Here is a 27,407-nt window from a genome sequence, read left to right as displayed (position 1 = left end):
GGAATCACAGTAGCTGTCCTCTAGTCTTCTGGCACTCCCTGTGGCCAGAGATGATTTAAAAATTTGGGTTAGGGCTCCTGTAATAACCTCCCTCATCTCCCACAGCAGCCTGGGATACAACGCATTTGGACCTGGGAATCTGTCTACTTATAAATCCACCAAAACCTCCAGCATCACCCCACTTCTTATATCAATCTGCTCAAGAACTTCACAGTCCATCTTTTAGAATTCTGCACTTAAATCCTCCTCTTCCCAAGTAAAGACAGCTGTGAAGTAAGACAAATCCCTCATCTCTGGAATTAATCTAGTGAACCAAGTGATTCTAGCCAATTATGGTCAACTGTGCGTTGCAAAGTAAGTTCAGGTTGTCCTAATTTATTTCATGTAGAACGCTTATCACCAGCAAAGAAAAGCCATTAAGCTCGAACTCAACCAGGATCTCGTTCCTTACGGGAGGTTATGAAAAATACAGCTTTTTATTCCAGGAGGCAGCTAGAGGATTTGTGAACTGAATGACTTTAGCTTGTTGCTGTCCCCTGATATTCATCATACAAGAAAAGGCGGTCATTAAACCAAACACTTCCATTTGCCAATGTTGGGTTTTACTCATTCCACATACCACTTTCAGTCACTTCATATGCCACATCAAGCCAAATTCATGTGCCACAGCACCATGTCACCATGTGTGATTTAATTTATTATTGTCACGTACTGAGATACAGTGAAAAGTATTGTTTTGTGTGCCATCCAGGCAAATCCTACCTTACATAAGTACATCAGGGCAATAGAACAGAATGCAGAATACAGTGTTACAGCTACAGAGAAGGTGCAGAGAGAGATCAAATTCACTATATGAGAGTTCCGTGCAAAAATCTGATAACAGTGGGGAAGAAGATGTTCTTGAATCTGTTGGTTACTACTGTACCACTTCAATCTGAATCAGCAGGGAACCCTGCTGTAGCACTTTGGTCTGGACCTGTTTTTAAATAGATGCAATGAAGATGTGAGAGGAAACTCTCAGACGGTGTTGGTCAATCCTTGTACATGCGTTTGGCTCATTCCATTGTTTATTCAAAAACGTTTTCAGCCATAGTTCAGCACTACTACCCCTGAATCAGAAAGTCACATTCCAGAGAACTGAGCACATAACTTAGCCAGACAATCCAGAGCAATGTTGGTGGAATGCTACATTGTTGAAGAAACCATCTTTTCGTTGAGATATTAAATCAAGAGCCAGTCTCCCTTCTCAAGCAAAAGTAAAATCTCTCATTTGGCAGAAAAACAGAGAATGTATCTCTAGTGTCCTGCAAACATTTATGCTTCCAGCAGCAGTACCAAATGGATTATCTGGTAATTATTCACATTGCTATTTATGGGAACTAGCTGTGTTCAAAATGGCTGCCATGTTTTCCACATTGTAGCAGCAACTGTAATTCCACTCACACTTCATTACCAGTAAAGTGTTTTGGGGTGTCTAGTGCTACATAAATGCGCATTGTTTTCTTTTCATTCTTTTAAATTGCAAATGTACTTACTTAATATGTAGAAAGTGATTGGGCTGCTGTTGAACTTGTGTAACACTTTTTTTTTTACTTTTTTCAGTTTATTACCTGTTCAGGAAAACTTTTTGCTGAGGTTTCAGGTGAGTGCATTTGAACTCTTCTTTCCTGTTTCATGTCGGCTCGGAGTATAGCTCCAAGAGTGCTGGTTGCCACCTGGTACTTCAGCCAAGTGCCTAAACTTCATGTGTGAGCCTGCACCATGAGTGGCTACTCAACATTTGTAAGGCATCGTAACAAACGCTGAGCCTATTCTTTCCCAGGGTCCAACATACGTACATTTTCCAACACTGGACAGTGCTCAGGAGCAGCAAGCCCTGCTGATTTCGGTCTTCTATGGCCCAGCTGTAACGCTTCTATCCCCAGCACCCAATTAAGTTCCGCTAGCTAAGCTCAAGCCAGAGATATCATTTGAGAGCTTCTGTCTTGGGGAATTGTTTCAACTGAATTGTACAGCACACTGTATTTCTTTACTGGCCCATTAAAGGCTGATCTCCTGATTCCCTGTAATGGGGCAAAATGTGCATTGATTGTATCTACTGCCCCGTCACAGTGTCCAAAGTCCTTGTGTACCATTATTGTGAAATGCTCACACATAGCTTCCCTGAGAAACTTCTGAAAGAAAGTGCTCATTCCATACGAGGTCCTTGAACTCATCAGATTTTCAAATATTTGACGTACCACTCCCAACAGTTCAGATTAATGTCTCATCCACAACACCAAGGCTACCTTGGTCCAACAAACTAACTTTGTGACTGTGATTTGGATACCTTGTCTTTGTGGACCTCAACATAGTCTTTGAGATGACGACCGTTCAATTCTCTCATAGCCTGCCTTTGTATTGACTTCATACTTTATGATAAATATTTCCAAAGTTAGCTGGTACATCTTCTGGAATAAATTCCCCTTCTGTACCAAAGATCCATGCTCAGTTCCGTTTTCTTCCTTTACCTCATACAACGTCTCAGCACGGTCAGCTTCTGAACGTATCATGCAGGTTCCCAGCTTTACTCTTATCTCCACCTTGTCTCCATGATATTTACTGAGCTGTCTATTTAAAGTCAGATTATGAATCATCCAGAATTTCCTCCAGCCTAATATTGATAAGACGGAAGCCGTCCTGTTTGGATTCCACCATTAAATTCTGCCCCCTAGCCTCCATCCCATATCAGCTTCCCACTGAGGGGTGAACCTATCAGTGAGTAACCTTGGTATCCTGTTTGTTACTGAGCTTCAAATTCCATATTCTACTTCCACCTCCATAACATTAACTATCTTCAGCCAAGCCTTCATTGCTGTTGAGGTTTTCTGCCTTGCTTTCATTTTATCTATGCTCAGCTTACTCACTTGACTCCCATTGCACAGATTCCAACTCAACCAAGACTCAGCCACCTGAATCCTGTCATGTCTCATACATGGAGCACCCCTGCCATCCCTAGTGGATTTCAGTAGCTTTGTCTTTATTTCTACATCCTGCCTCATGTCTTCAGTATGTCCCCAGTATTATATCCCAACCATATGCTTCACTTGGCTGGTCAACCCCACTTATACTCCACCTTCAGTCATCTCACCTCTGCATTTCTATCAAACCTTCTGTTACTTCTGCAACCCATGTCTTCAACCACCCTTACAAGTCATTGTTCAGGATCGGTACCACTTTGTGATGCTTTAGTATGTTAAAGAAGCCTATCCAGTTGTTAGTTATTGGTGTCCATCAGTGGAAACAGACTGTTTAACACTGTATGTCGTCTCTTGTCTGTTCAATGTCTCTGCTACATTCAATATTTTTTAACCAGTTTTCTTTGTTTTACGTCATCCAGAAAAGAATATCAGTGCTGGAAATTGAAACTCTTCACATTTCAGCATGGGGTAAATGTAGACAAAAGCTCTCCAACAGCTGCCCACAAGTGGTACCCTAGTCCTACATTCAGAAGAGTGTCTCCCAATGGACCAATATTACACATGCATTTCTTACCAACCAATGTATTTAGTTTCAGTGCACCAGACTGGCAATCAAACTCACATCCCAGCAGTTTTATCTTGTGGATTTTCAAACGTGTTGTATTTACCCTAAGTTCATCTCCTGTAGAAAACTTGCATCACACCAAGGGCCGTATTTAATCCAGGTGAAATAGGTGAAAGACCAGCATTTTGATCTAGTCTCTGAGTCCAAACCATAACTTTCTAAAGTTCACTTGATTCAAGAGCTATTCTTTTAGATTGGAAAATTGAATGTGTCTCTCCGTTAATTAAGAAGGTGATAGAAGGAAACGAGGGAATTATAAAGCTGTTAGCCTAACATCTGCTGCTGAGGCTTATCAGAACTAATACTCAAGGACTGAATGACAGAACATCTTAAAATGTTTCAGAAGAGAGAGAGAATCAGCATGGATTTGTGAAGGGTAGGTTGTGCCTGACAAATCTGATTGAATTTGTTGAAGCGGTGACTAAAGATGTTGTTAAATTTTGAAAGGGTGCAGAAAAGATTTACAGGGATGTTGCCAGGTTTGGAGGGTTTGACCTACAGGGAGAGGCTGAATAGGCTGGAGCGATTTTCTCTGGAGCATTGGAGGCTGCGGGGTGACATTATAGAAGTTTATAAAATCCTGAGGGGCATGGATAGGGTCTTTTTCCCAGGGTAGGGGAGTCCTAGGAGGCATAGGTTTAAGATGAGAGGGGAAACATTTAAAAGGTACCTAAGGGACAACATTTTCGTGCAGATGGTCGTGCGTGTATGGAATGAGCTACCAGAGGAAATGGTAGAGGCTGGTACAATTACAACATTTAAAAGGCATCTGGATGGGTACATGAATAGGAAGGGTTTAGAGGGATATGGACAAATGTTAGCGACTGGGACTAGATTAATTTAGGATATCTGGTTGGCATGGACAAGTTAGACCGAAGGGTTTGTTTCCGTGCTGTACTGCTCTATGATTCTATGACTCAAAAACAGTGGTTAGGGAAATCCCTGTGGATGATATACAGATCAATGTCTGGAAAGTATTTAAGTTCCTTGTAAGCGACTGTGTTAAGTAAAGTTGAAACTCATGAAATTGACGACAAGCTGTTGTTGATCTGGTTCAGAAATGAGCTGAGTGGCAGGAGCATATGTAACAACAGTGGGCAGGTATTCTGATTGGAAATACTGTGGATACTGGAAATCTGAAATAGAAACAGAAGATGCTAGAGAAGCTCAGCAGGTCTAGCAGCATCTGTACAGAAAGAAACAAGAGTTAATGTTTTAAGTCTGATATGACCCTTCTTCAGAAGAGTCTGCTTTCTGTTTTTATCACTCTAATTGGAAGGTTCATGGTTATGACGCACTTGATCTACGTTGGGCCCGCACAATTCACTGCACTTATTACGAACTTGGATGATAGGATAGAAAGCAACAAAGCCAATTTGCCAATGACACAAAAATATGTGGTATAGATGGAAGCAAAAAATTATTATTGTATATTATAGTTATTGATTTCAGTGAATAGGCAAAACTGTGGCAAGTATTGCCAATTGTGAGATCATGCACTTTGGAGCTAAAAGAGATCAATTAGGGCACTTCCTAAATGGTGGAAAGGTAGAAACAAAGGAGATCTGTAAGAACTGTGGTGGAGGTAGTATGATTTAGCTGCACAGGTCAATACAGTTTCATGAAGAGGTACAGAAAATATTCAAAAACTGCCAGACTACATATCTGTAAGACTAGAATGGAAGTCATACTTCCAACATATTTCAATTACACTTAGAGTATTGTTAGCAATTCTGAGCACCACATCTTCGGAAGGAATTACAGGACGGGGTGGGGTAGATCCAACAGAACAATGTTTAGGCCGCACGGGGATGAAGCTGATTTACATAAGCAGCACAGAATGGTTTGGTAGTGAATCAGCAGCCAAATCTCTGCACACCAATTTTCTTCCCCTTGAAATTCACAAGACGATAATTTAAATTCTCGTTTCACTGTCAATTGAACTTTGATTTGAAATTCAAAATCTTGGCACTACTTCCCAAGTACAATGAAAAGTGAAAACTACCATAGTGAAAAATAGGCTGCCAATTTATAGAATGCCTACAGTGTGGAAGCAGGCAACTCAGCCCATCAAGTCCACACTGACCGTCCAAAGAGCATCCCACTCAGACCCACCCCATCCTTGTAACCCTAAATTTCCCATGTCTAACCCACTAGCTTACACAGCCTTGGACACTATGGGCAATTTAGCATGGCCAATCCACCTAACCTGAACACTTTTGGACTTTGGGAGGAAACCAGAGCACCCAGAGGAAACCCGGGCAGACACAGGGAGAATGTGCAAACTCCACACAGGCAGTCAACAGAGGATGGAATCGAACCTGGGTCCCCGGCACTGTCTGGCAGCAGTGCTAACCACCGAGTCACCATGTCACCCCAATTCATTACAATCTAGTTTTGTGCTGCTGATGGCAACCAATTTCATCCTGTTTTCCCTTCTGGATTAAATTACAGAGATTATACAAATTTAAATTGTATTCCCCATTATTTAGAAAGTTAGAGGTCAGTTTGGTTCAAGATATTTCAGGGAACAGAGCAAGGTAGATGCAAAAAAAATCTAATTCCTCTGGTTAGGGGGTCTAGGAATAGAGAATGTAGTCTAAACATTATTGGCAGGCCTTTCATGACAGGGTGGTAGATCTGTTCATCAAATGACAGTTGATGTTTGTAAATTAAAATCTAAGATTCATACTTTGCTATTAAGGAAAGTAAGGGGTAAGGACAGGTATATGGAGTTGTAGATCATAGATCAGTCACTGAATGGTGATGGCATATGCTCAAGAGGCTAGACGGCCCACTATGTTTGTACATTAACCTGGGCTCACTGGAGTTATAACTGCAAGTTATAGTCATTCAAAAAATAATTTAAAAATAACTACAGTGAGTGAGTACGGCCCAGTGTCAGTCACTGGTCTTTCAGTTTTGGGACCTGATTACAAATTCAACCCCAAATGATGGAACTGCAGGCTCCTCTCCTCTGTCTGCTGGTTGTAAAGAACCATAGAATCACTACAGTGTGGAAGCAGGCCATTCAGCCCATTGTGTCCATATTGACCCTCCAAAAAATATCCCACCCAGATCTATCCCTTTATCCTATCCCTGTAGCCCTGCATTTCCCATGGCAAATCCACCTTAACCGGCACATCTTTGGACTGTGGGAGGAAACCCACACAGATATGGGGAGAATGTGCAAACTCCATACTGACAGTCGCCTGAGGGTCCCTGATGCTTTGAGCCATTGTGCCACCCTAAAGGGATGACATGAAATTAGTTTATTAGCCTCAGTACCGTTTCTAGCAACCTGCCTCAGAGAGGCCAAAAGATGACTGATGATGCAAATGGGAAAATCCCATTGTGGTGTTCTAAGGTTGTTGTACATTGTTGGGGGCACACTGTTGGGGACTATACAAGCTTTTGTCATCATCTATATCCTACCAGGAGTGCCCACTGCTGTTACCAAGTTGGTCAAATTAAAAATAGTTTCATTCTCCAGCACAAACCTCCGCATTTTGGTAAACACAAAACAGCAATCACAATAAAAATTAGCTGTTTCCGGCATGAAAGAGTGAGCTGTTTACAGGTAAAGCTCAGCTTTAAATGCGAAAGATTGATGAAATTCTATTTTACTCTCAGGATTGCCGAGGATCGAAGGTAAGTGTTGGTGTTAAGGTGATTTTAATTTCACTTTATAACATTCCACCATTTAATAACAGACGTTTCCTCAGTGTTACAGTTTTCATGTGTAGTTAGTTTGTCATTGTCTGTGTTTCACTGTACATTCCTGTGTAAGTATACCCAGAGAAAGAAAATTCTTGATATTTGCTAAATGGCATAGCCATTTCTTCAGCTGAAACAAAAGCAAAATAGTGCAGGCACCAGAAATCTGAACTTGAAACAGAAAGTGCTGGAAGTATGCAGCTGGTCTAGCAGTACTGGTGGTGAGAGCAACAGCGTTAACATTTCTAGTCCAATATGTCTGTCCTCCAGCCATTGCTCAATTGTGGCCTGGGCCTAGCAACAATCCTGAGCCTCGGGCAGATGTCCTCCCCGCAACAGCTTCCCAAAGGCGTTCTGATTCACAGAGCTGCCAGCTGCAGATCGTCTGCCAGCCTCTTGGTGCCAGGACTTCTGTTCCAAGGGTCCTTGATCCTGCGGAATCAAGGCCTAAGGGCCTTCCCAGAATTTCCACAAGGCCTTTGACAAGGTGCCGCACAGGAGGCTACTCAATAAGATAAGAGCCCATGGTGTTAGGGGTAAAGTACTAGCGTAGATAGAGGATTGGCTGACTGGTAGAAGGCAGAGAGTGGGGATAAAGGGGTCTTTTTCAGGATGACAGCCAGTGACTAGTGGAATTTGGCAGGGGTCACTGTTGGGACCACAACTATTCACGTTAGACATTAAGAATCTGGATGTAGAGACTGAGGGCCCTGTTGCTAAGTTTGCAGATGACAAAAAGATAGTTGGAGGGAGAAAGGAGCATTGAAGACATAGGGAAGCTGCAGAAGGACTTGGACAGCCTGAGAGAGTGGGCAAAGAAGTGGCAGATGGAATACGGTGTGGGAAAGTGTGAAGTTATGTATATTGTTCGGAAGAGTAGAGGTGTAGACTATTTTCTAAACGGGGTAAGGCTTCAGATATCTGAAGCACAAAGTGACTTGGGAGCCCTCGTTAAGGATTCTCTTAAGTTTGACATGCTGGTTCAGTTGGCAGTTAGGATGGCAAATGCAATGTTAGCATTCGTTCCAAGAGGGCTAAAATACAGCAGAAGAGATATACTGCTGAAGTTGCATTAGGCTCTGGTCAGACTGCATTTGGAATATTGTGAGCAGTGGGCCCCAATATCTAGGGAAGATGTTCTGGCCTTGGAGGGGTCCCAGAGCAGGTTTACAAGAATGATCCTGGGGATGAAGGGCTTGTAATATGAGGAGCGGTCGAGGATTCTGGGTCTATACTCAATGGAGTTTAGAAGGATGAGGGGGGTATCTGATTGAAACTTACAGAATACTGAGAGGCCTGGATAGAGTGGGAATGGAGAGATTAGGACCTAAGGACAAAGCCTCAGGGTGAAGGGCCAATCCTATTGAACTAAGATGAGGAGGAATTTCTTCAGCCAGAAGGTGGTGAATCTGTGGAACTCATTGCCGCAGAAGACTGCAGGCCAAGTCATTAAGTGTATTTAAGACAGAGATAGATAGGTTCATGATGGTAAAAGGATGAAGAGTTACGGGGAGAAGGCAGGAGAATGGGGTTAAGAAACCTGTCAGCCACAATCAAATAGTGCAGAGGACTTGATGGGCCAAATGGCCTAACTCTGCTCCTATATCATTTGGTCTGAGGAGGCAATGCAGGCTCCCATCAGTTCTCCAGCTGGCAGGCATGCCACCATCACTCATATAAACTCCCACAACTAACAATCAGATAACTACATAATCTGTTTTTGTGGTGTTGATATAGGGATAAATATTGACATCAGAATAACACCCCTGCTCTTCTTTGAATAGTGCTATGGGATGTTTCAAATCCACTCTGAGGACAAACAGGAACCTAATGCGTCTTCTTACCTAAATTGAAGCACCTCTGACAATTTAGCACCTGTACAGTACTAAAGTATCAGCCAAGATTATGTGCTTAAGTCTCTGGAGTGGGGCATATCACCACAATCTTGTTACTTAGACTCAAGATTGTTAGCATTGAGTTGTGATTGTATTGGAACTGAGTGTGGATTAAACTTGGGGAGCAATGTGGATTTGGCTAGTAGATGTGAAATACAGTACAATGTTGTGAACTATAAAATGGTTGTTGAAGGAATCATTTATTGCATAGAACAGCAGTATTGCTAAGGAAGGGGATGTGATGGTCTCTGTGGAAATCCTTTTAGTCTACCAGTCCAGGATTCAGCAAAATAGTAAGGACAGCATAGCACAGAGGAGGACAAAGTACACAGCAGAAAAGGTCATATTGTTGGTGTACAAGATCCTGATGTGGCAGTGCTGGTGTTGGACTGGGGTGGACAAGGTCAGAAATCACACGATACCAGGTTATAGTCCAACAGGTTTATTTGAAAACACAACGTTTTGGAGCCTCGCTCCTTCTAACACCCGAAGAAGGAGTGAGGCTTCAAAAGCTTGTGTTAACAAGATCCTGGACAGCTTCATAAATGGAATACTATGTATAGCGAGAGCTGCAGTATAGGGAAAGCCAGACAATATTCAAACACTTGTGTCAATTGCAGCTCATTTGGTGGCCTCAAACTTTTCTGAGTTATAAGATTGTCAGGTCTCACTTCAAAGACTTAATCCAGGATGGTATGTCATTGACACATTGAGGATGTTTGGGAACTTGCTGTCTTACAGATGATTAAACTGGAGCTCTGCCTTCTCACACAAATGGCCTCAGCTTGTGCAGCTCGAGGAACACAGCATGCCAGGCAGCATCAGAGGAGCAGGAAAGCTGACGTTTCGGATTGGGACCCTTCTTCAGAAATGGGGGAGGGGGAAGGGAGCTCTGATATAAAGAGAGAGAGGAGGGGTGGGGCTGGGGAAGGTAAGTGGGATGGCAATAGAGGAGTGTTGGTAGGCAGTGGTGGGGATTGGTCAGTGAGGTGGGAGGAGTGGATGGGTGGGAGAGAAGACGGACAGGTCAAGAAGGTGGGGATGAGAGGGAGATGGGTAGGAGAGAAGACACCTTGGGAGCCTACAAACCAATGGTCTGAATGTCGACTTTACTAGTTTCAAACCACCAGCCTCATCCCATGACCAATCCTCCCTCTCATCCCAGCCTCCTTGACCTGTTCGTTCGCTCACCTATCCGCTCCTCCCACCTCACTGACCAATCCCCACCACTGCCTACCTGCACTCACCTAACACCATCCCACCTACCTCCCCCAGCTGCTGTCATCCCCGCCTCCTTGACCTGTCCGTCTTCTCTCCCACCTATCCGCTCCTCCTATCTCACTGACCAATCCCCACCACTGCCTACCTGCACTCACTTATCATCATCCCAACTACCTTCCCCAGCCCCACCCTCCTCTCTCTATTTCAGAGCTCCCTTTCCTCTCCCCCATTTTTGAAGAAGGGTCCTGACCCGAGACGTCAGCTTTCCTGCTCCTCTGATGCTGCCTGGCATGCTGTGTTCCTCCAACTCCACACTAAGTTATCTCAGACTCCAGCATCGGCAGTTCTTACTATCTCTGGTGTCAGCTTAGTCTTTTTCTGAAAAGGGAGTTTTCTCTAGTGTCAAATATTTATCCCTCAATTGACATTGTAAAAAAAAAATTTTCTGGCCTTTGCCATTTCTGGGAACATGCTGTAAATTGGCTGTCATATTTCTCATATTACAAAAGTGAATACAGTTCATAAGTACTTTATTAGCTGTGAAAGGCTTTTGGACATCCTAAAGTTGGGAAATATGTCATAGGAATGCGAGTCTTTCTTTTCAATTGTAAGTTACGAAGAAAGATTTTGAGCTTGTTCCTTTTCAAAGACTCTTCAAAGTGACCTTGCAGACATTTACTAAACAAAGAGGATTGATGAACTTGGCCTGGATATATGGTCAATACTAAAGAAGCGTTCAAAAATGGGATGCAAGTTAACTTGGGAAAGCCATAGGATTTCTGCTGCAGTAAGGAAGACTAACTGAATTTTGAGATGTGTGGCTGTAGGCAAACAGAGAATTCCCAGAAGATGGAAATGTCTCTTTACAAAGCTGGGTGCATACAAGAGCCACAGCACACAATCCTGGTGACTGCACAGCAGGGAACCAAACTGGTTTCAGCCATGTTCCTATGCAGAGAGCTTGAAGAGCCTAGTTATTGTTTAGCCTGGAGAAGGGAAAACATAAAGGAGAAACACATAGATATTTGAGTGAATGGGTGATTGATGGTATTAGATTCTAGCACCAACTAAATGATTAAGTTTCTAATGATGAAGTCCACTGAGAACCACTTGCTACAACACATCGAGACAATGTGGCTGGATTAGTAAGCCAGAGTCCCAGGGAATGATCTGGGAAGCCGTGACTGAATACCATGATGGCAGATGGTGGAATTTGAATTCAACAAAATCTGGAATTTAATGACCATGTCGACTGATGTAAAAACCCATCAGATTCACAAATGCCCTTTAGGGAAATAAATCTGCTGTTCATACCTTGTCTGGGTCTACATGTGACTCCAGATCCACAGCAATGTATTTGACTCTTACTTGCCCTCTGAAATAGCCTTGCAAACAATTGTTGTGTCAACTGCTTAAAAATTCTTAGTGAATGACACAAGACCAACCACCCATATCGACCTTGGCACTGGGAATAAGAACTACAAATTCAGCCCTGTTGACCCTGCTAAATCCTTATTACCAATATCTGAGGGCTAGTGCCAAAATTGGAAGCAAAAATTGGGAGGGCTGTCTCACAAACGAGTCAAGAAACAGCCTGACAGAGTCATTACTCATGGAGTCATTGTACCTTACAATGTCCCAGACATCACTATTAGCATACGTTCTATCTCACAGGGAGGACAGCCCCAGCAGAAATAGTAGTACAGTGGTTTACAGTCGAGAGAGAGCTGCCGTGGGAGTCATCAACATTGACTCTAGACTCTGAAGTCAAACACCACTTGGAGGAAGCACAGAGGGCAGTAAATGTGCTGAATAGACTCTAGGTGGGGGATTTCCATGTCCACCACCAAAAGTGACTCAGCAGCAGTGCTACTGATCGAGATGTTCGGGTCCTAAAGGACATAGTTGCTGGACTAGGTTCGCGGCCAGTGATGAGGGAACCAACATGAGGGAAATACATACTTGACCTGATCCGCATCAATCTGCCAGTTGCAGATGCATCTGTTCCTGATAGTATCGGTAAGATTCACCACCATACAGTCCTTGTGGAGATGAAGTCCTGCCTTCACATTGAGAATACCCTCCATCGTGTTGTGTGGTACTGTCACTGTGCTAAATTGGGAAGACTTCAAACAGCTCTAGCAACTCAAGACCTCATCCACAGCTACCAGAGGAAGCTGTGGGCCACTAACAGCAGCAGAATTGTACTCCAGCACAATCTGTAACCTCATGGCCTGGCATATCCCCCACTCAGCCATTACCATCAAGCCAGGGGATTAACCCTGGTTCAATGGAGAGTGCAGGAGGGTATGTCAGGAGCAGCTCCAGGCATACCTACAGATGAGCTGTCACACTGGTGAAGCTACAAAACAGGACTATTTGTGTGCCAAACAGGATAGGCAATGAGTGATAAACAGAGCTAAGTGAGCCCACAACCAGTGGATCAGAGATAAGCTCTGCAGTCCTGCTACATCCAGTCATGAATGGTGGTGGGCAATTAAAGAACTCACTGGAGCAGGAGGCTCCACAAATATCTCCATCCTCAATGATGGGGGATTCCAGCACACCAATGCAGAAGATAAGTTTGAAGTACTCACAACAATCTTCAACCAGAAGTGCCAAGAGGACATCATCACAGATGCCAATCTTCACACAATTTGATTCACTCTATCTGTGCGAAGGCAATGGGCCCTGATAATATTCCAACAACAGTGCTGAAGACATGTGCACTTGGACTTGCCAAAACCCAAATCAAGCAACAACACCAGCATCTATCCGACAATGTGGAAAATTGCCCAGGGATGTACATAAAAAGCAGGTGGATCTATTCTGCCCAATTACCACCCCGTCAGTCTACTGTCGATCACCATGCTCAGCAATAGCCTGCTCAGTGATGCCCAGTTTGGACTTTGCCAGGGCCGCTCAGCACCTGACCTCATTACAGCTTTGGTTCAAACATGGGCAAAAAAGCTGAATTTGAGGAGGCAATGACCTAGTTGTACTATCGATAGACTATTAATCCAGAGACCTAGGCAATGTTCTGAGGAGATGGGTTCAAATCCCACTATGGGAGATGATGGAATTTGAATTCAATAAAAAAAAAAGCTGGAATTAAGAATCTAATGATAATCACGAAACCATTGTCAATTGTTAGAAAAGCCCATCTGGTTCACTAATGTCCATTAGGCAAAGAAACTGTCATCCTTACCTGGTCTGGCTTACATGTGACTCCGGATCCACAGCTATGTGGTTGACTCTTAACTGCCGAGTGATGCCCATATCCTATAAATGGATAAAAAAAATTCCAGAAGTTAAGTGAGAGTGACTGGCCATGACATCAAGGCCACATTTAACCTAGTGTGGCATCAAGGATCCTAGCAAAACTGGAGTCGATGGGAATCATAGGGAAATCTCTCCACTGATTAGAGTCATACCTCAGAAAGGATGATGGTTGTGGTTGTTGGAGGTGAGTCATCTCAACTCCAGAGTATCTCTACAGGAGTTCCTCAGAGTAGTGTCCTCGGCCCAACCACCTTAAATTGCTTTATCAATGACCTACCCTCCATCATAAAGTCAGAAGTGGGGATCTTCACTGATGATTGCACAATGTTCAAACACCATGCATGACTCCTCAGATACTGAAGTCATCTCTCTTCAAATGCAGCAAAACCTGGACATTTTCCGGGCTTGGGCTGACAAGTGGCAAGTAACATTCATGACACTGCCAATCAATGACAAACTCCAACAAGAGAGAATCTAGTTGTTGCCCCATAGACATAGGGATGGCATGGTGGCTTAGTGGTTAGCACTGCTGCCTTACAGCACCAGGGACCTGGGTTCGATTCCAGCCTGTCTTTGTGGAGTTTCCACATTCTCCCTATGTCTGCGTGGGTTTCCTTCCACAGTCCAAAGATGTGTAGGTTAGATTGGCTATGCTAAATTGCCCATAGTGTCTAGGGTGGGAAATGCAGGGATAGGGTAAGGGGTGGGTCAGTGTGGAATGTTCTTCAGAGGGTTGGTGGGACTCAATGGGCCAAATGGCCTGCCTCCACACTGTAGGGATTCTATGAAATCCTCCAATCTCAACATTTGATGGCATTATCATCATCGAAATCCCTGACTATCAACTCCAGGGATTACCAATGATCGGAAACTGAACTGGACTAGCCATATGAATACAGTGGCTAAAAGGACAGGTCAGAGGCTGGGAATCCAGAAATTAACTCACTCCTGACTCCTCAAAGCCTGCCGACCATCTACAAGGCACAAGTCAGTGGTGTGATATAATACTCCCCATTTGCCTGGATGAGTGCAGCTCCAACAACACTCAAGAAGCTTGACACCATCCAGGACAAAGCAGCCTGCTTGACTGGCAGCACATCCACACATGTCCACTCCCTCCACCTCTGGCACTCAGTAGGTGCAATGTGTACTATCTTCACGGTAACAAAACTGTACTCATGCCGTTGGCATCATTCCGCATTGCAAACCAGCTGTCTAGCTAACTGATCACCCCCAAAATAAAGGTAAAGTGACCATAGTCTTACCGGATCATAGGGCTGATCTCTCATTAGAGAGAGATAGGAGGTGGTGGTTTAACCTGAGAGTCACTACATCTCAGGCAAGGGGAGAGGTTGAGAAGGAGAGTCCTTCATAGTAACATAAGCAGGTACAGGAGTTGAACCCAGGCTGTTGGCGTCACTCTGCAGCACTATCCAGCCAATTGAACTAACCAACCCCCTCCAAGATGCACAGCAGAAATTCACCAAGGTTTTCGGAAAGCACCTTCCTAACCCACGACCACTACCATCTAGAAGGACAAGGACAGCAGATACATGGGAACACCACTGCCTGCAAGTTCCCCTCCAAGCCACTCATTGTTTTGACTTGGAAATATATCATTGTTCCTTCACTGTCGCTGGGTCAAAATCCTGGAACTCCCTCCTTAACAGCATTGTGAGTCTACCTACACCAAATGAACAGTGGTTCAGGAATGGTTCTCACCACAACCTTCTCAGCTGGTATGGGCTAAAAATGCTGGCCCAGCCTGAGATGCCTACCTTTCAAGGATGAACAAAAAAAATGTAAACACAAGGAATGAGTTGTAAGACATGCAGTCAAAAAAACACAATGAATTCATTCAAGAAGCAATTAAATTTATTTCTGGAAACAAAGGACTAAGGGACAGATGAGTTTATGAGGAACATGAAGTTTTGAGAGGGACATATAGATTTGTGAGGGACATGCAGGTTTTAAAGGGACTGGAGGTTTTATGTGGAATGTGTGGTTTTGTGAGGGACCATGCAGGTTTGTAAGGGACACAGGTTTGTGAGGCAGAAGCAGGTTTGTGGGCTTCAGGTCAAACAAATTGCCTTTACAAATTCTCAAATCTCCGATTTCAATGTGGGTGTTTCTGTTTCTCACAAGGCATGTGTTTAGGTCTCTGTCACCTTTTCAGTGGGTGTTTCCCTTTTGCTTAATTATCTTCATGTCTTGTTTTTGTCTCTTTTTGTTGCCGTATCTCTGTATCTATTTTGCTCCTCTGTTGCCTGTTTCTATCTCACACTTTACCGTCTGTGTGTGTTTCTCACTGGTGTATTTTGTTTTCTCCTTGCTCTCTTTGTCTCTTACTCTTTCTCAAGGTTTTTTCCTGTCTATCACTCCTTCTCTGTTTTTTTTTGTCTAAGTGTCTCTTTTGCATTTCTCCTAAACCTAGTTTATACCTTCAATGTTTTCCGCGCTCTCTTTCTCTCTATCTGTTTCTCTGCCCATCTTCTCTGGCCGCATCCCTATTAATCAATATTTCTTTCTCAAAATTCACAGACCCTCTCCTTTTCTTATTCCCTGTGCCTCCGTTTTTCTCTTTTCTCTCTACTTGCCTCTTGTCTTTTCCCATGGAGCCAATCAGCCTGTTTTATGTGATTGTCTGGTCAGTCACTGGTGGACAGCAGTTAATATGAAAAACCTAAATGGTCACTGAAATTATAAGAGCCCCTGAAATTATTGTTCTGTAAAGCCAAACACTCCCTGGGCAGGTATGGCACAGGGTAAGATACAGAAGTCCTTCTACACTGCTCTGTCAAATACTACCAGAGGAAGTTAAATCCAGATTAACACTCCATCTACACTGTCAACATCAAACACTCCCAGAACAGATATAGCACAGGGTTAGATACACCGTAAAGCTGCCTCTACACTTTCCACATCAAACACTCTCAGGACAGGGACAGCATGGTGTTGGATACAGAGTAAAGTGCCGTCTACACTCTATACATCAAACACTCCTAGCGCAGATACCTGGCATTAGATACAGAGTAAATCTCTTCCTACACTGTCTCCATCAAATACTCCCACAGCATAGGTACAGCATAGGGTTAGATACAAAGTAAAGCTTTCTCTACACTGATCCATCAAACACTTGCAGCTGATGCACTGCACATTGCAATACAGAATGAAGTTTCTGTTACACTATTCCATTAAACAATCTAAAGTCAAGTACAGCAGGGGCTAGCTATTGAGTAAAAAAACTCCCAAATGCACTGTTCAAATCCTGCTACACAGTAAAGCATCTTTCTGTTCCCCATCAATTTTTCTATGGCAATCAGGCTGTGAAAGTTCCAATAACAGAAGCTTCGAACATTTCACACCTCATAATACTGTGCAACTAAACATTGAGACATTCACAAGAGATCATAGAAAGAACAATTTACTGTAACCACATAAAGCTGTCAGTCAAGCAAAGTCAATACTTCTCTCCAGCTGTCAAAACAGGACCCAGTTGAGGAAATCATATGAGTCTGGGCTCAAAGCCAAGTATACTTAATGGAGGTTTAAAAACCCTGTGAAAGAGTTCTCTAACCTGACTTCAATATGCATGTTTGGTGATATAATTGCGAGTTCTTCTGTTGAATCCATTGTAACAGAACAAGTTACATAAAGTGGAAACAAAAGAATCTCAGCATTCACAGTGCTTGTGAGAGTTTACAACCAGAGAGTCTGTTGTTTGAATGGTGATATTTCAATGTGGATCAGATGACCCTTAAGATCTGGGTATGGCAAGACAGTAATAACATCAGCCAAGATTTTGCCTAAAATCGATGCCAAACAACACAATATTTGTCTCAGCAGACTGAACAATGTTAGACAATGACTTCGTTCATTCTATTACCTCTGCTCCTTGTTATTGCTTTAGAAAGACTTAGAGAGAGAGAGAGAGCAAGAGACAACAAAAAGTGGGTATTAACTTCACTGCCCAACAATCCTGTAGTCCCTGAGGCCCATTGTTTACACCCTTTGCAACATCATTACAGTAGCACCCCTACTGTATTCCTTGCACAGAGTATTTTACAAAGGAGAACATTTTATTTTTGCAACAGTGGGAAGAGAAGCTTTGTGAAAGTTCTGGGTTCTTGGGTCTCTGTCATTTCCTGCAGCTCTAGACACATCCCATTTCCTTCTGCCAAGAGCAGAAGGTGACATTCAGAGTAAATACAGAGTCCTGGGGTTGGGTAGTTCAATCTCTCACCCTCACCACTGTGTATTCAGGGAGATCAATGAATGGTGAGAGGAAAAGACTGCTTTACAAGTAAAGATTTCACTTGACAGAAGTATCAGTGTCTAAAAACGCATTGAGACAGACAATGTTGAGATTGTGACCTTACTGTAAAAATCTGCTTTTTTTATTAATGCTTATTCTTCTATTTACAGGGGATGAAGCTGAGTGCAGAGGAGTTCAATGCAATATTCACATTTTATGACAGGGTAACTATTGCCTCAGTGTTAATACAAGGGCTTCACAGAACTGCACGGTTTATCACAGGCTTTTTGTTTTAATAGATGAATCAAGACTCTATTTGTTGAATTTTCTCCCCTCCTAATGAAGATGGGTGAGTATTTCAGATGTACTGTCCCAAGGGCTCGAGACCCTCCTCCAAATGGATCAATCCCCTATGTAGGTGCGAGACCATGAATGGCAGTGAGCTCTTTGAGCATGGAGTTAAAGTACAAGAACTAGAGGGCATAGCCTCAAAATAAGGGGGAGCAGATTTAGGACCGAATTGAGGAACTTCTCCCAAAGGATCGTCAATCTGTCATTCCCTGCCCAGAGAAGGAGTTGAGGCTACCTCATTGAATATTTGTAAGGCAAAGTTAAATAGATTTTTAAACAGTAAAGGAATTAAGGGTTGTGGTAAGCAGGCAGGTAAGTGGAGCTGAGTCCATGAAAAGATCAACCATGGTATTACTGAATTGGCTCAAGGGGCCAGATAGCCTACTCCTGCTCCTATTCCCTACGTTCTTATGTACTGCGGTCTGACACAAACAAATCTGGTTGCTGCAAATCTGAAATAAAGGCAAAAAATGTCACAGATACTCAGCAGAATCAGCACCATCTGTAGAGAGAGAAACAAAGTTATTACGCAGAACTTAGGATTTGTGTCAGAGGTGGAAAACTTCATGTCAGAGAGCAGCTCTACCATTAATCTACTGTCCTTAATCAGATTGAGCATGCTGTTGGCCACTAATTGTCCCGCTCACTAAAAATTAGGTTGAAGATACAGACCTCTGGGCACTTTTGTTCTGTGCGGATTGGGTAGTATAAGCGGTGCCTTTTCTATTAAGGCAATTAAAGGAACAACTAAAGCTAATTTTCTGAAGCCAACTTGCCCCAAAGCAGCTGAAGGTTGGGCAATAGGGTGCCTCTCAGCATCAAGTTGGGGGAGGGGGCATGTTTCTAGTTTACCATCATCAATTTAAACTTACAAGGTGGCCATAGCTGTAGTTCTTTGCAAAAGCCTTCAGAACATGCCTCCATTTTGAGGTGCCTGAACTTCACAGGTCCTCCCTTTGACTCCTGAGACTGGGTGGCCAATAGGAGACTTTTCAACAATGACACATTAGCAGATCTACCGAGGAGGCTAAAGCCAATGTGTAGTACTCCCAATGGCATTCCAAAGAAAGTCTGTAAGCACTGACCGGGAATTGAAGCTGGGACATTTTGGTCTCAGTGTGCTGTGCTATGCTGGGACACCAGTACAGATCTCAAGTGTTTAGGCAAAGGCACATAAAGGGAAGTTACTACGGAAGCTTTGCCTAGAAGCCAGCAAAAGTCACAGGAACAGGAGGAAGTCATTCACTCACTCAAGCCTGCTCCACCATTGAATTAATTCACATTTGATCTGTACCTCGATTCCTTTCACCACCCTTTTCTCCCAGAATCCCTTGCCCAATAAAACCTACCTCAATCACAAATTCTTACAAATCTCCCAAGATTTCCAGTGAGAAGTGAGACATCGGTTCTACAACCACACCCAGGGAAGAACGTGAAAAATGTGTAAATGATAGGAAATTATTGTCCCAAGTCAATCCTACCATGTGTTCCCGAGCAATGCTAAGCATAAGGAAGGGGGCTCTTTGTGTTTGAATAGCCATCTTTATTATACAGCTGGCCTCACAAGCCAGGGGCACTGCTGTCTTATTACAGGCCCAATATTGAAAGCAGTAACTGACCACATATTGCCAAAGCCATGCCCCACTAACCTGAGCGATTGGTGGTCTCCACTCAAAATACATGGAGCAGCTTGATGCGGGGAGATGAGGATGGGACAGGGTTGATGAGACAGACCCCGACAAAACAGAGAATCCCAGCAAAGAGTTCCAGCTGTGATATAGAGAATATTCACTGTTTTATTACCAAGGTGCCTTGTGCATCTAATTATCTAACTGGGAGTTGCAGAGCAAGTTGATTCTATTATTTTTCACTCAGTATGTTCTGTCTGCTTCCTCAGGATGGAAATGGCTATATCGATAGTAATGAGCTGGATGCACTACTGAAAGATTTATATGAGAAAAACAAAAAGGTGGGTTGAGGAGAACAATATTGACAGTCCAGGAGTGTAGGATTCTGTGTGCTTGTAGAAGTTGTCAATACAGGCAAAAATACAACTTTTGCAACATCTCCTCCATCAAACACTCCCAGAGCAGGTACAGCACAGGTTAGATACAGACAAAAGTTCACTCTATACTCTTTTAAACTGAAAGTAAAGCTCCCTTGACTTTGTCCTCATCAATCACTTCCAAGACAGGTACAACACAGGGTTAGATACAGAGTAAAGCTCCTTCTACTCTTTTAAACTAAAAGCAAAGCTCCTTCTAATCTTTTAAACAGAAAGTAAACCCCTCTTTACTCTTTTCAACTGAAAGTAAAGCCTCCTCAACATGTACCCCATCAAACTCTCCCAGAAAGGTACAGCACGGGGTTAGAAACAGAGTAAAGCTACCTCTACACTGTCCCCATCAAACACTCACAGGGCAAATGAAGCATGGAGTTACATACATAACAAAGTTCCCAATATACTAGAACATCAGACACATCTGGTACAGCAAGGGGTTAGATACAGAGTAAAGGTCACTGCACTGTCCAATCAGTCACTCAGTTGCTGGGCAAGTACAGCACAGATTAGTTGCTTTTGGCAAAAATTTAACATTGTTGTGATGTGTTCATTGAGAATGATTCTTAATTACTAGCCGCTCCTGAGGTCAAGAAGGTTTTAATGCTGCAAGAACTGAATGGAGACTGCAGAGACTGAAAAATAAACCATCCCTCCTTGGGTAGTCAGAAATTGACCAGCCACATGAGGGCTCACGGCAAAATGGAAAAATATCACACTGGAACACATTATACATGGGGATGCTTAATATTGACATTGATTTAACTGAAATTGAAAGTTTTCTATTCCCTTTAGTCCCACATCTTTCAGCATAAAATTGTACAATTAAGTTTACCAAATATATCACCTAAACTGATCCATAGCTAAGATCATATAATAATTTTTTTTTGCAATTTTCTGCCCTAGGAGATGGATATTAAGAAACTGACTGCATACAAGAAAAATATCTTGTCTCTCTCGCATGGTGGAAAGCTGTATCGACGGGAGCTGGAAATGATTTTGTGCACAGAGCCACTGTAGGGAGTACCTCTTCAACAAAGAACGTGCTCCACCCTACACCATTCAGTCCACAGCCTCACCTCACCTCACCCAACATCACTCCACCCCAGCGCATGTGCAGGGTGTCCTAAAAACCACAAATGTGCTTGTATTGCAGATTAAGAAATGCCACTAAGGGACAGGCATCAAAGCTGAGGTGTGAACTCACTCATAATGGCTGTCCATTATTTTCTATATATCTCCCTTTGCTCAGCATTTTAAAGCAACAGATAATAGATACATATATATATACAGAATATATATAGAAGTATTTTGAGTCTTGGTAAATGCTGTTGTTTGCCAAAGGTAAGCCTGAGATTTACAGCAGAAAGCCAATTATCCAAAAGACAATTAATTGAAGTCATTTTTATTTGCTACTCTGCTCTTTTTACTCAGTTGTCCCAGCTGCAGTGACTCCAGAATTCACACAGTGTTCCTAATGCAAACCACAAACCTAGAAGTTGAGATCTATCCATAATGGTGTGCATGGGGAGCTCAAAGGATTTTTGTATTGGCCATCCTGGATTTTCTCTGCTTTCCCATGAGGAATCACCTAGGTTACTTCAGACTCCCCCTAAATGGCTCACTGAGACAAAAGATTTCAATACCAGACAGTGGGGGATCACAAACTACAGTAAGTTCAGAATCAGGAGGTACCTCTTAAAAGGCTAATAATTTTGAGAATAAGTTACCAGGGCAAGGCACAGTAGTATTTCTTCTGAGCAAATGGACTGAAAACAATGGTGAGAAAATAACAATGTAACGAGAGGCAGGGCAGGAAAATACCTGATCTGTTGGACAGAATGCTCTGACTGTCTTTCTAAACAAGGCAGGAGGCAGGAACAGCAAAAAATAGTTGGTCTATATCGCAGATACCAGTCAGTCTCTCAAATAGAATATAGTATCTGGCACACACCAAACTTCATGGAGGTTTCTTTTGGTATAGATATGGCAACACCTGGTACTTTAAATATAACCATTACAGTTGGTCAGAAAAGTTCAGCGATATAAATGTAAACATTACAGCCTGTCAGAGCCAGTGATATAAATGTAACCATTACAGTCTGTCAAGGGTCAGAGATATAAATATAATCATTACAGTCAGTCAGGGGCCAGCGATATCAATATAACCATTACAGTCTGTCAGATATCAGTGATGTAAATATAATTATTACATCCTGTCAGGGATGTAACTAGAACCAATAAAGTATGTCACAGGTCATTGATATTAATTTAACCATTACAGTCTGTTAGAAGTCAAAGATGTAAATAGGACCATTACAGTGTTTCAGAAGTGTAAATATAATCATTACATTGTCAGAGGCCAGTGATATAACATGACTATTAGTCTGTCAGGAAAACAAATATAACCAGTACAGTCTGTCAGGGGTCAGAGATATAAACATAACCATTACAGTCTGTCAGGGGTCAGAGATATAAATATAACCATTGCAGCCTGACAGGGGTCAGAGATATAACTATAACCATTACAGTCTGTCAGGGGTCAGAGATATAAATACAACCATTACAGTCTGACACCGTCTAATTGGATGGTTATAGTTTTAACTATTCTATCCAGCAGACCACTACAAATGTCGCTTACTCTTTCTGTGACAATAAACTTTCTGAGAGCAATTATAAATTTGCTCTTTACTAATTTGACCGTAAATCCTTTGGTTATACTCTCGCAATTTAACGTACATTTCTGAAAGTCCCTTTCAATTTGATTGCCTGCTATCCCCCTTGCAATTCCTATCTCAGAATCCTCCTTTTCTGAGTTTCTCTAGTCATTCCTCATAATTCAGACCCCTGATGCCGAAGATTATTCCTGTGGTTCTCCCACACACTTCCTCCAACACCTGATGTTTCAGTTGTGTCTTAGCAACCAGAGTCAGATGTGATGTTGAGATTGTTTATTAGAACACCATACTGCTGAATCACAGTTTGAGTTATCTTTGACTATTTTTCCAGAATTCATTACTTAGCCTGTGCATCAGAGGATTGGTAATGCAAATTATGTACATAAGAGATTGGAGGAATATTGAGACCTGCTGGTTAATTTACTATGTACAACTCACTATGACAAAATTTGATATTTAGCTGATGGTTAAATGGTTCTCATAATTCATGAATCATTTCAGATCTTGGCATTCTAGTTTCCAGAATGTTTCCAAAGTTGCTGATTGCATTGATCCACCATCATAAACATGGTAATTGATCTGGAAATGAAATTGTACCGTGAACTGAGATAACTGTTATGTTACTGGCTAACAATAGTTCTTAAAAGACTGACAAATGACAGAAGGTGGATCATAAAAACGCTTTCTGATGCTCAAGTGAACCACAACCATTTGGAAGGACTCAGCTTTTGTATTTGGTCTGTGCTATTTGCAGCCAATATTTGAGTTGGCAATATTGAGCTATGTAGGCTTTGAAACAAAAGGGCAATATTCCTACTCTTTACCACTGCCCAGTGACCTCTAATAGAAAATGTTTGAGTTTGAGGTACACAATGAACAGGATCAGGCTTGTCTGGGATCTGCCTCAAGGTTAAATAACCTGCTAACTCTTGTTGCCAGGTGAAGTGGCAGAGAACTATCAATATCTCTGGCAATGTGTCAAAGGAACAATAAGTCCTTCCAATAAGTAGAGACAATTAAGGGTTAAAATTAAACATCCAAATTATACTTTCGACAAACCATCACAGTCTGATATAACTGGCTTTCTGCTGGCCACTGAGGTCTTTCTTTTTGCTTGTTTTGTCAGTTGTTTTCAGTTTCTCCCCCTCGCCTACTTTTACTGTTTTATAGACAGTTGTGAAGCCTCCTGTTTAGATGATCTGTTACAATGCCCATTCTTTCTAGTGAGTTGTAATGTTTGTTTCTTATTCTGTGGCTATGAAGCAATGTTGCCCCAAATCAATCAAAAACCTTTTAAATTGAACAATGTGTTTCTTGTCTACGTTTATTTCTATAAATCTGGGAATTCAAAGTGAAGCATTAGCTGTAAGACAGACATCTATGGATAGAACCAGACTCCTAAATGTTTAACCCATTAAAGCAAACAAACTTTTATTTTAGTTCATTCGTGGGATGAGGTCATCACTGGCTAGGTCAGCATTTGTTGCCCATCCCTAATTGCCTAGAGGGCAGCTAAGAGTCAACCACATTGCTATGGGTCTGGAGTTACATGTAGGCTTGACCAGGTCCTTCCTTGAAGGACATTAGTGAACCAGATGGGTTTTCCTCAACAATCGACAATGCTTTCATGATCATCATTAGAATCTTAATTCAGTTTTTTATTGAATTCAACTTCCACCATCTGCCATGGTGGGATTTGAACTTGGGTCCCCCAAACATTACCTGGGTCTCTGGATTAATGGTCCAACGATAATACAACATAGGCCATTGTCTCCCCTCTTTATGCAGGACAGTATATAGGAGCAGCACAAGGCATACCTAAAAATGATGTGTCAGCCTGGAGAAACAACAACACAGGATCACCTGTGTGCCAGATGCAAGTTTTAGATAGAGCTAATCAATCACACAAATCTAAGATCAAATCTAAGCATTGTTTATGTGGACTTTAGTAAAGTTTTTGACAAGGTTCTGCATGGTAGACTAATTAGTAAAATTAGATCACATGGGATTCAGGGTGAGATTGCCGATTGGATACAAAATTGACTTGACGGTAGGAGACAGAGTGGTGGCGGAGGGTTGTTTTTCGGACTGGAGGCCTGTAACCAGAGGTGTTCCTCAGGAATGACAAACTTTTGTTTGTCATTTATATAAACAATTTAGATGAGAATGTAGGAGGCATGGTTAGTATGTTTGCAAATGACACCAAAATTGGTAGTATAGTAGACAGTGAAGAAGGTTGTCTAAGATTACAGAGATCTTGATCAATTGGGTCAATGAGCTGAGGAGTGGTAGATGGAGTTTAATTTGGGTAAATGCGAGGCATTGCATTTTGGTACAACAAACAAGTGCAGGACCTATACAACTAATGGTCGGGTACTGGGGAGTGTTGTAGAACAGAGACACCTGGGCTTAGGTACATAATTCTTTGAAATTTGCATCACAGGTAGACCAGGCAATTAAGGCGGCATTTAGCACACTTGCTTTCATTGCTCAGACCTTTGAGTACAGGAGTTAGGACATCATGTTAAGGTTGTACAGGACATTGGTGAGGCCTGTTCTTGAGTACTGTGTGTAGTTCTGATTGTCTGCTATAGGAAGGATATTATTAAATTGGAGAGGGTTCAGAAATGTTTTATCAGGATATTGCTGGGAATAGAGAGTTTGAGTTATAAAAAGAGGCTGGATAGATTGGGACCTTTTTCACTGGAGCATAGGAAGTTGAGAGGTGACCCTATAGAGGTTTATAAAATCATAAGGGGCATAAATATAGTGAATAGCAAGGATCCCGTAAGGTTGGGGAGTTCAAAACTACGCAGCATATTTTTAAGGTGAGAGAAGAAAGATTTAAAAAGGCATGAGGGGCAACCTTTTTACACAGAGAATGGTTCATGTGTGGAATAAACTGCTAGAGGAAATGGTAGGTGCGGGTATAACATTTGAAAGACATTAGGATAGATACATGAATAGGAAAGTTTTGTCAGGATATGGGCCAAAAGCAGGCAAGTGGTACTAGTTTAGTTTGGGAACATGGTCAGCATGGACCAAGTGGACCAAAGGTCTGTTTCCATGCTGTATGACTGTACAGTCCTGCCACATGCAGTGAATGGTGTGAACAATTAAACACCTCACAGGTGGTGAAGATTCCTCAAATAACCCCATTCTCAATGATGGGAGAGCCAGAACAACACTGCAAATGACAAGGCTGAAGCATTTGCAACAATCTTCAGCCAGCAGTGCCAAGTGGAATATCCAGAACAGCCTCCCGCTGAGATCCCCAGCATCACAGATGCCAGCCTTCAACCAGTTTGATTAACTTCCATGTTATCAAGAAACGGCTGAAGGCAGTGGGACCTGACAATATTCCAGCAATAGCACTGAATACTTGTGCTCCATTAATAGCTGCTACCCTTTCAAAACTATTCCAGTACAGCTACCACATTGGCATCTACCTGACAATGGGGAAAGTTGTTTAAGTATGTCCTGTCCATTAAAAGCAGAACAAATCCAACCCGGCAAACTATTGCACTGTCAGTCCAAGCTCAATCATCAGCAAAGTGATGGAAGGGGTCAATAACTGTGGTATCAAGTGACACTTGCAAAGGAACAACTTGCTCACTGATGCTCAGTTTAAGTTTTGCCAGGGCAACCCAGCTCCTGACCTCATGACCTTTGGGCTAAAAATGGATATAAGAGCTGAACTCCAGAGGTGAGGTGACAGTGATTGTAATTGACATCAGGCTAGATTGACCGAGTGTGGCAGCCACGAAGCCTAGCAAAGCTGGAGTCAATCGGAATCAGAGAAAACTCTGTTGATTGGAGTTATACCCAGCACTAAGGAAGTTGGTTGTGATTGCTGGAGATCAGTGTTCTCAGTCCCAGGATAACTCTGTAGGAGTTCCTCAGGGTAATATCGTAGGCCCAACTATCTTCAGCTGCTTCATCAATTACCTTTTTAAGGTCAGAAGAGGGGGTGTTCACAGATAATTACACAAATTTCAACACCTTTCACGACTCCTTGGATACTGGGGCAGCCTATGTCCAAGTGCAGAAGAGCTAGACAATATGCAAACTTCGGTTGCTACATGGCATGCACCATTGTTATGACCAGACCCAACCCCCTTAAAAATATATTCATAAGAAAGTCTAGACCCTAACTTTGTCTTATATCAAAGGTAAGTGTAACGTGTTGCATTCCAGATGCAATTCGACTGGTCAAACTACCAGCTTTGAAGCAAAACACACTTAATGCATCCACTATAGTTAAAATACAACAAAAGAAAGAAGAAATTGGAAAACTCTATTGGAAAACTTAACAGAATAATAGATTATTAACTACTACTAAGTAACTATTCCAATACATAACA

The 27,407-nt window shown here is 42.4% G+C and overlaps 1 protein-coding gene across 1 annotated transcript in view; it reads left to right on the top strand.

Annotated features, from left to right (window-relative positions):
* The window catches only part of calb2a (calbindin 2a), a 166,729-nt gene extending 142,383 nt beyond the window's left edge, over positions 1–24,346 (top strand). The window contains exons 8-11 of the mRNA XM_048606127.1: positions 1,603–1,642; positions 18,126–18,179; positions 20,204–20,275; positions 21,272–24,346. Coding sequence (XP_048462084.1) covers positions 1,603–1,642; positions 18,126–18,179; positions 20,204–20,275; positions 21,272–21,385 — 280 coding nt within the window. The 3' untranslated portion in view covers positions 21,386–24,346. The remainder of the gene's footprint in view (positions 1–1,602; positions 1,643–18,125; positions 18,180–20,203; positions 20,276–21,271) is intronic.
* Positions 24,347–27,407: the final 3,061 nt, after the last annotated feature.

The sequence above is a fragment of the Rhincodon typus genome, chromosome 15 (genome assembly GCF_021869965.1).
Source record: "Rhincodon typus isolate 14 chromosome 15, sRhiTyp1.1, whole genome shotgun sequence".
NCBI classification, from domain to species: Eukaryota; Metazoa; Chordata; class Chondrichthyes; order Orectolobiformes; family Rhincodontidae; genus Rhincodon; species Rhincodon typus.
Note: the sequence above shows the minus strand (reverse complement) of the source record. Positions and strands in the feature narration are given on the sequence as shown.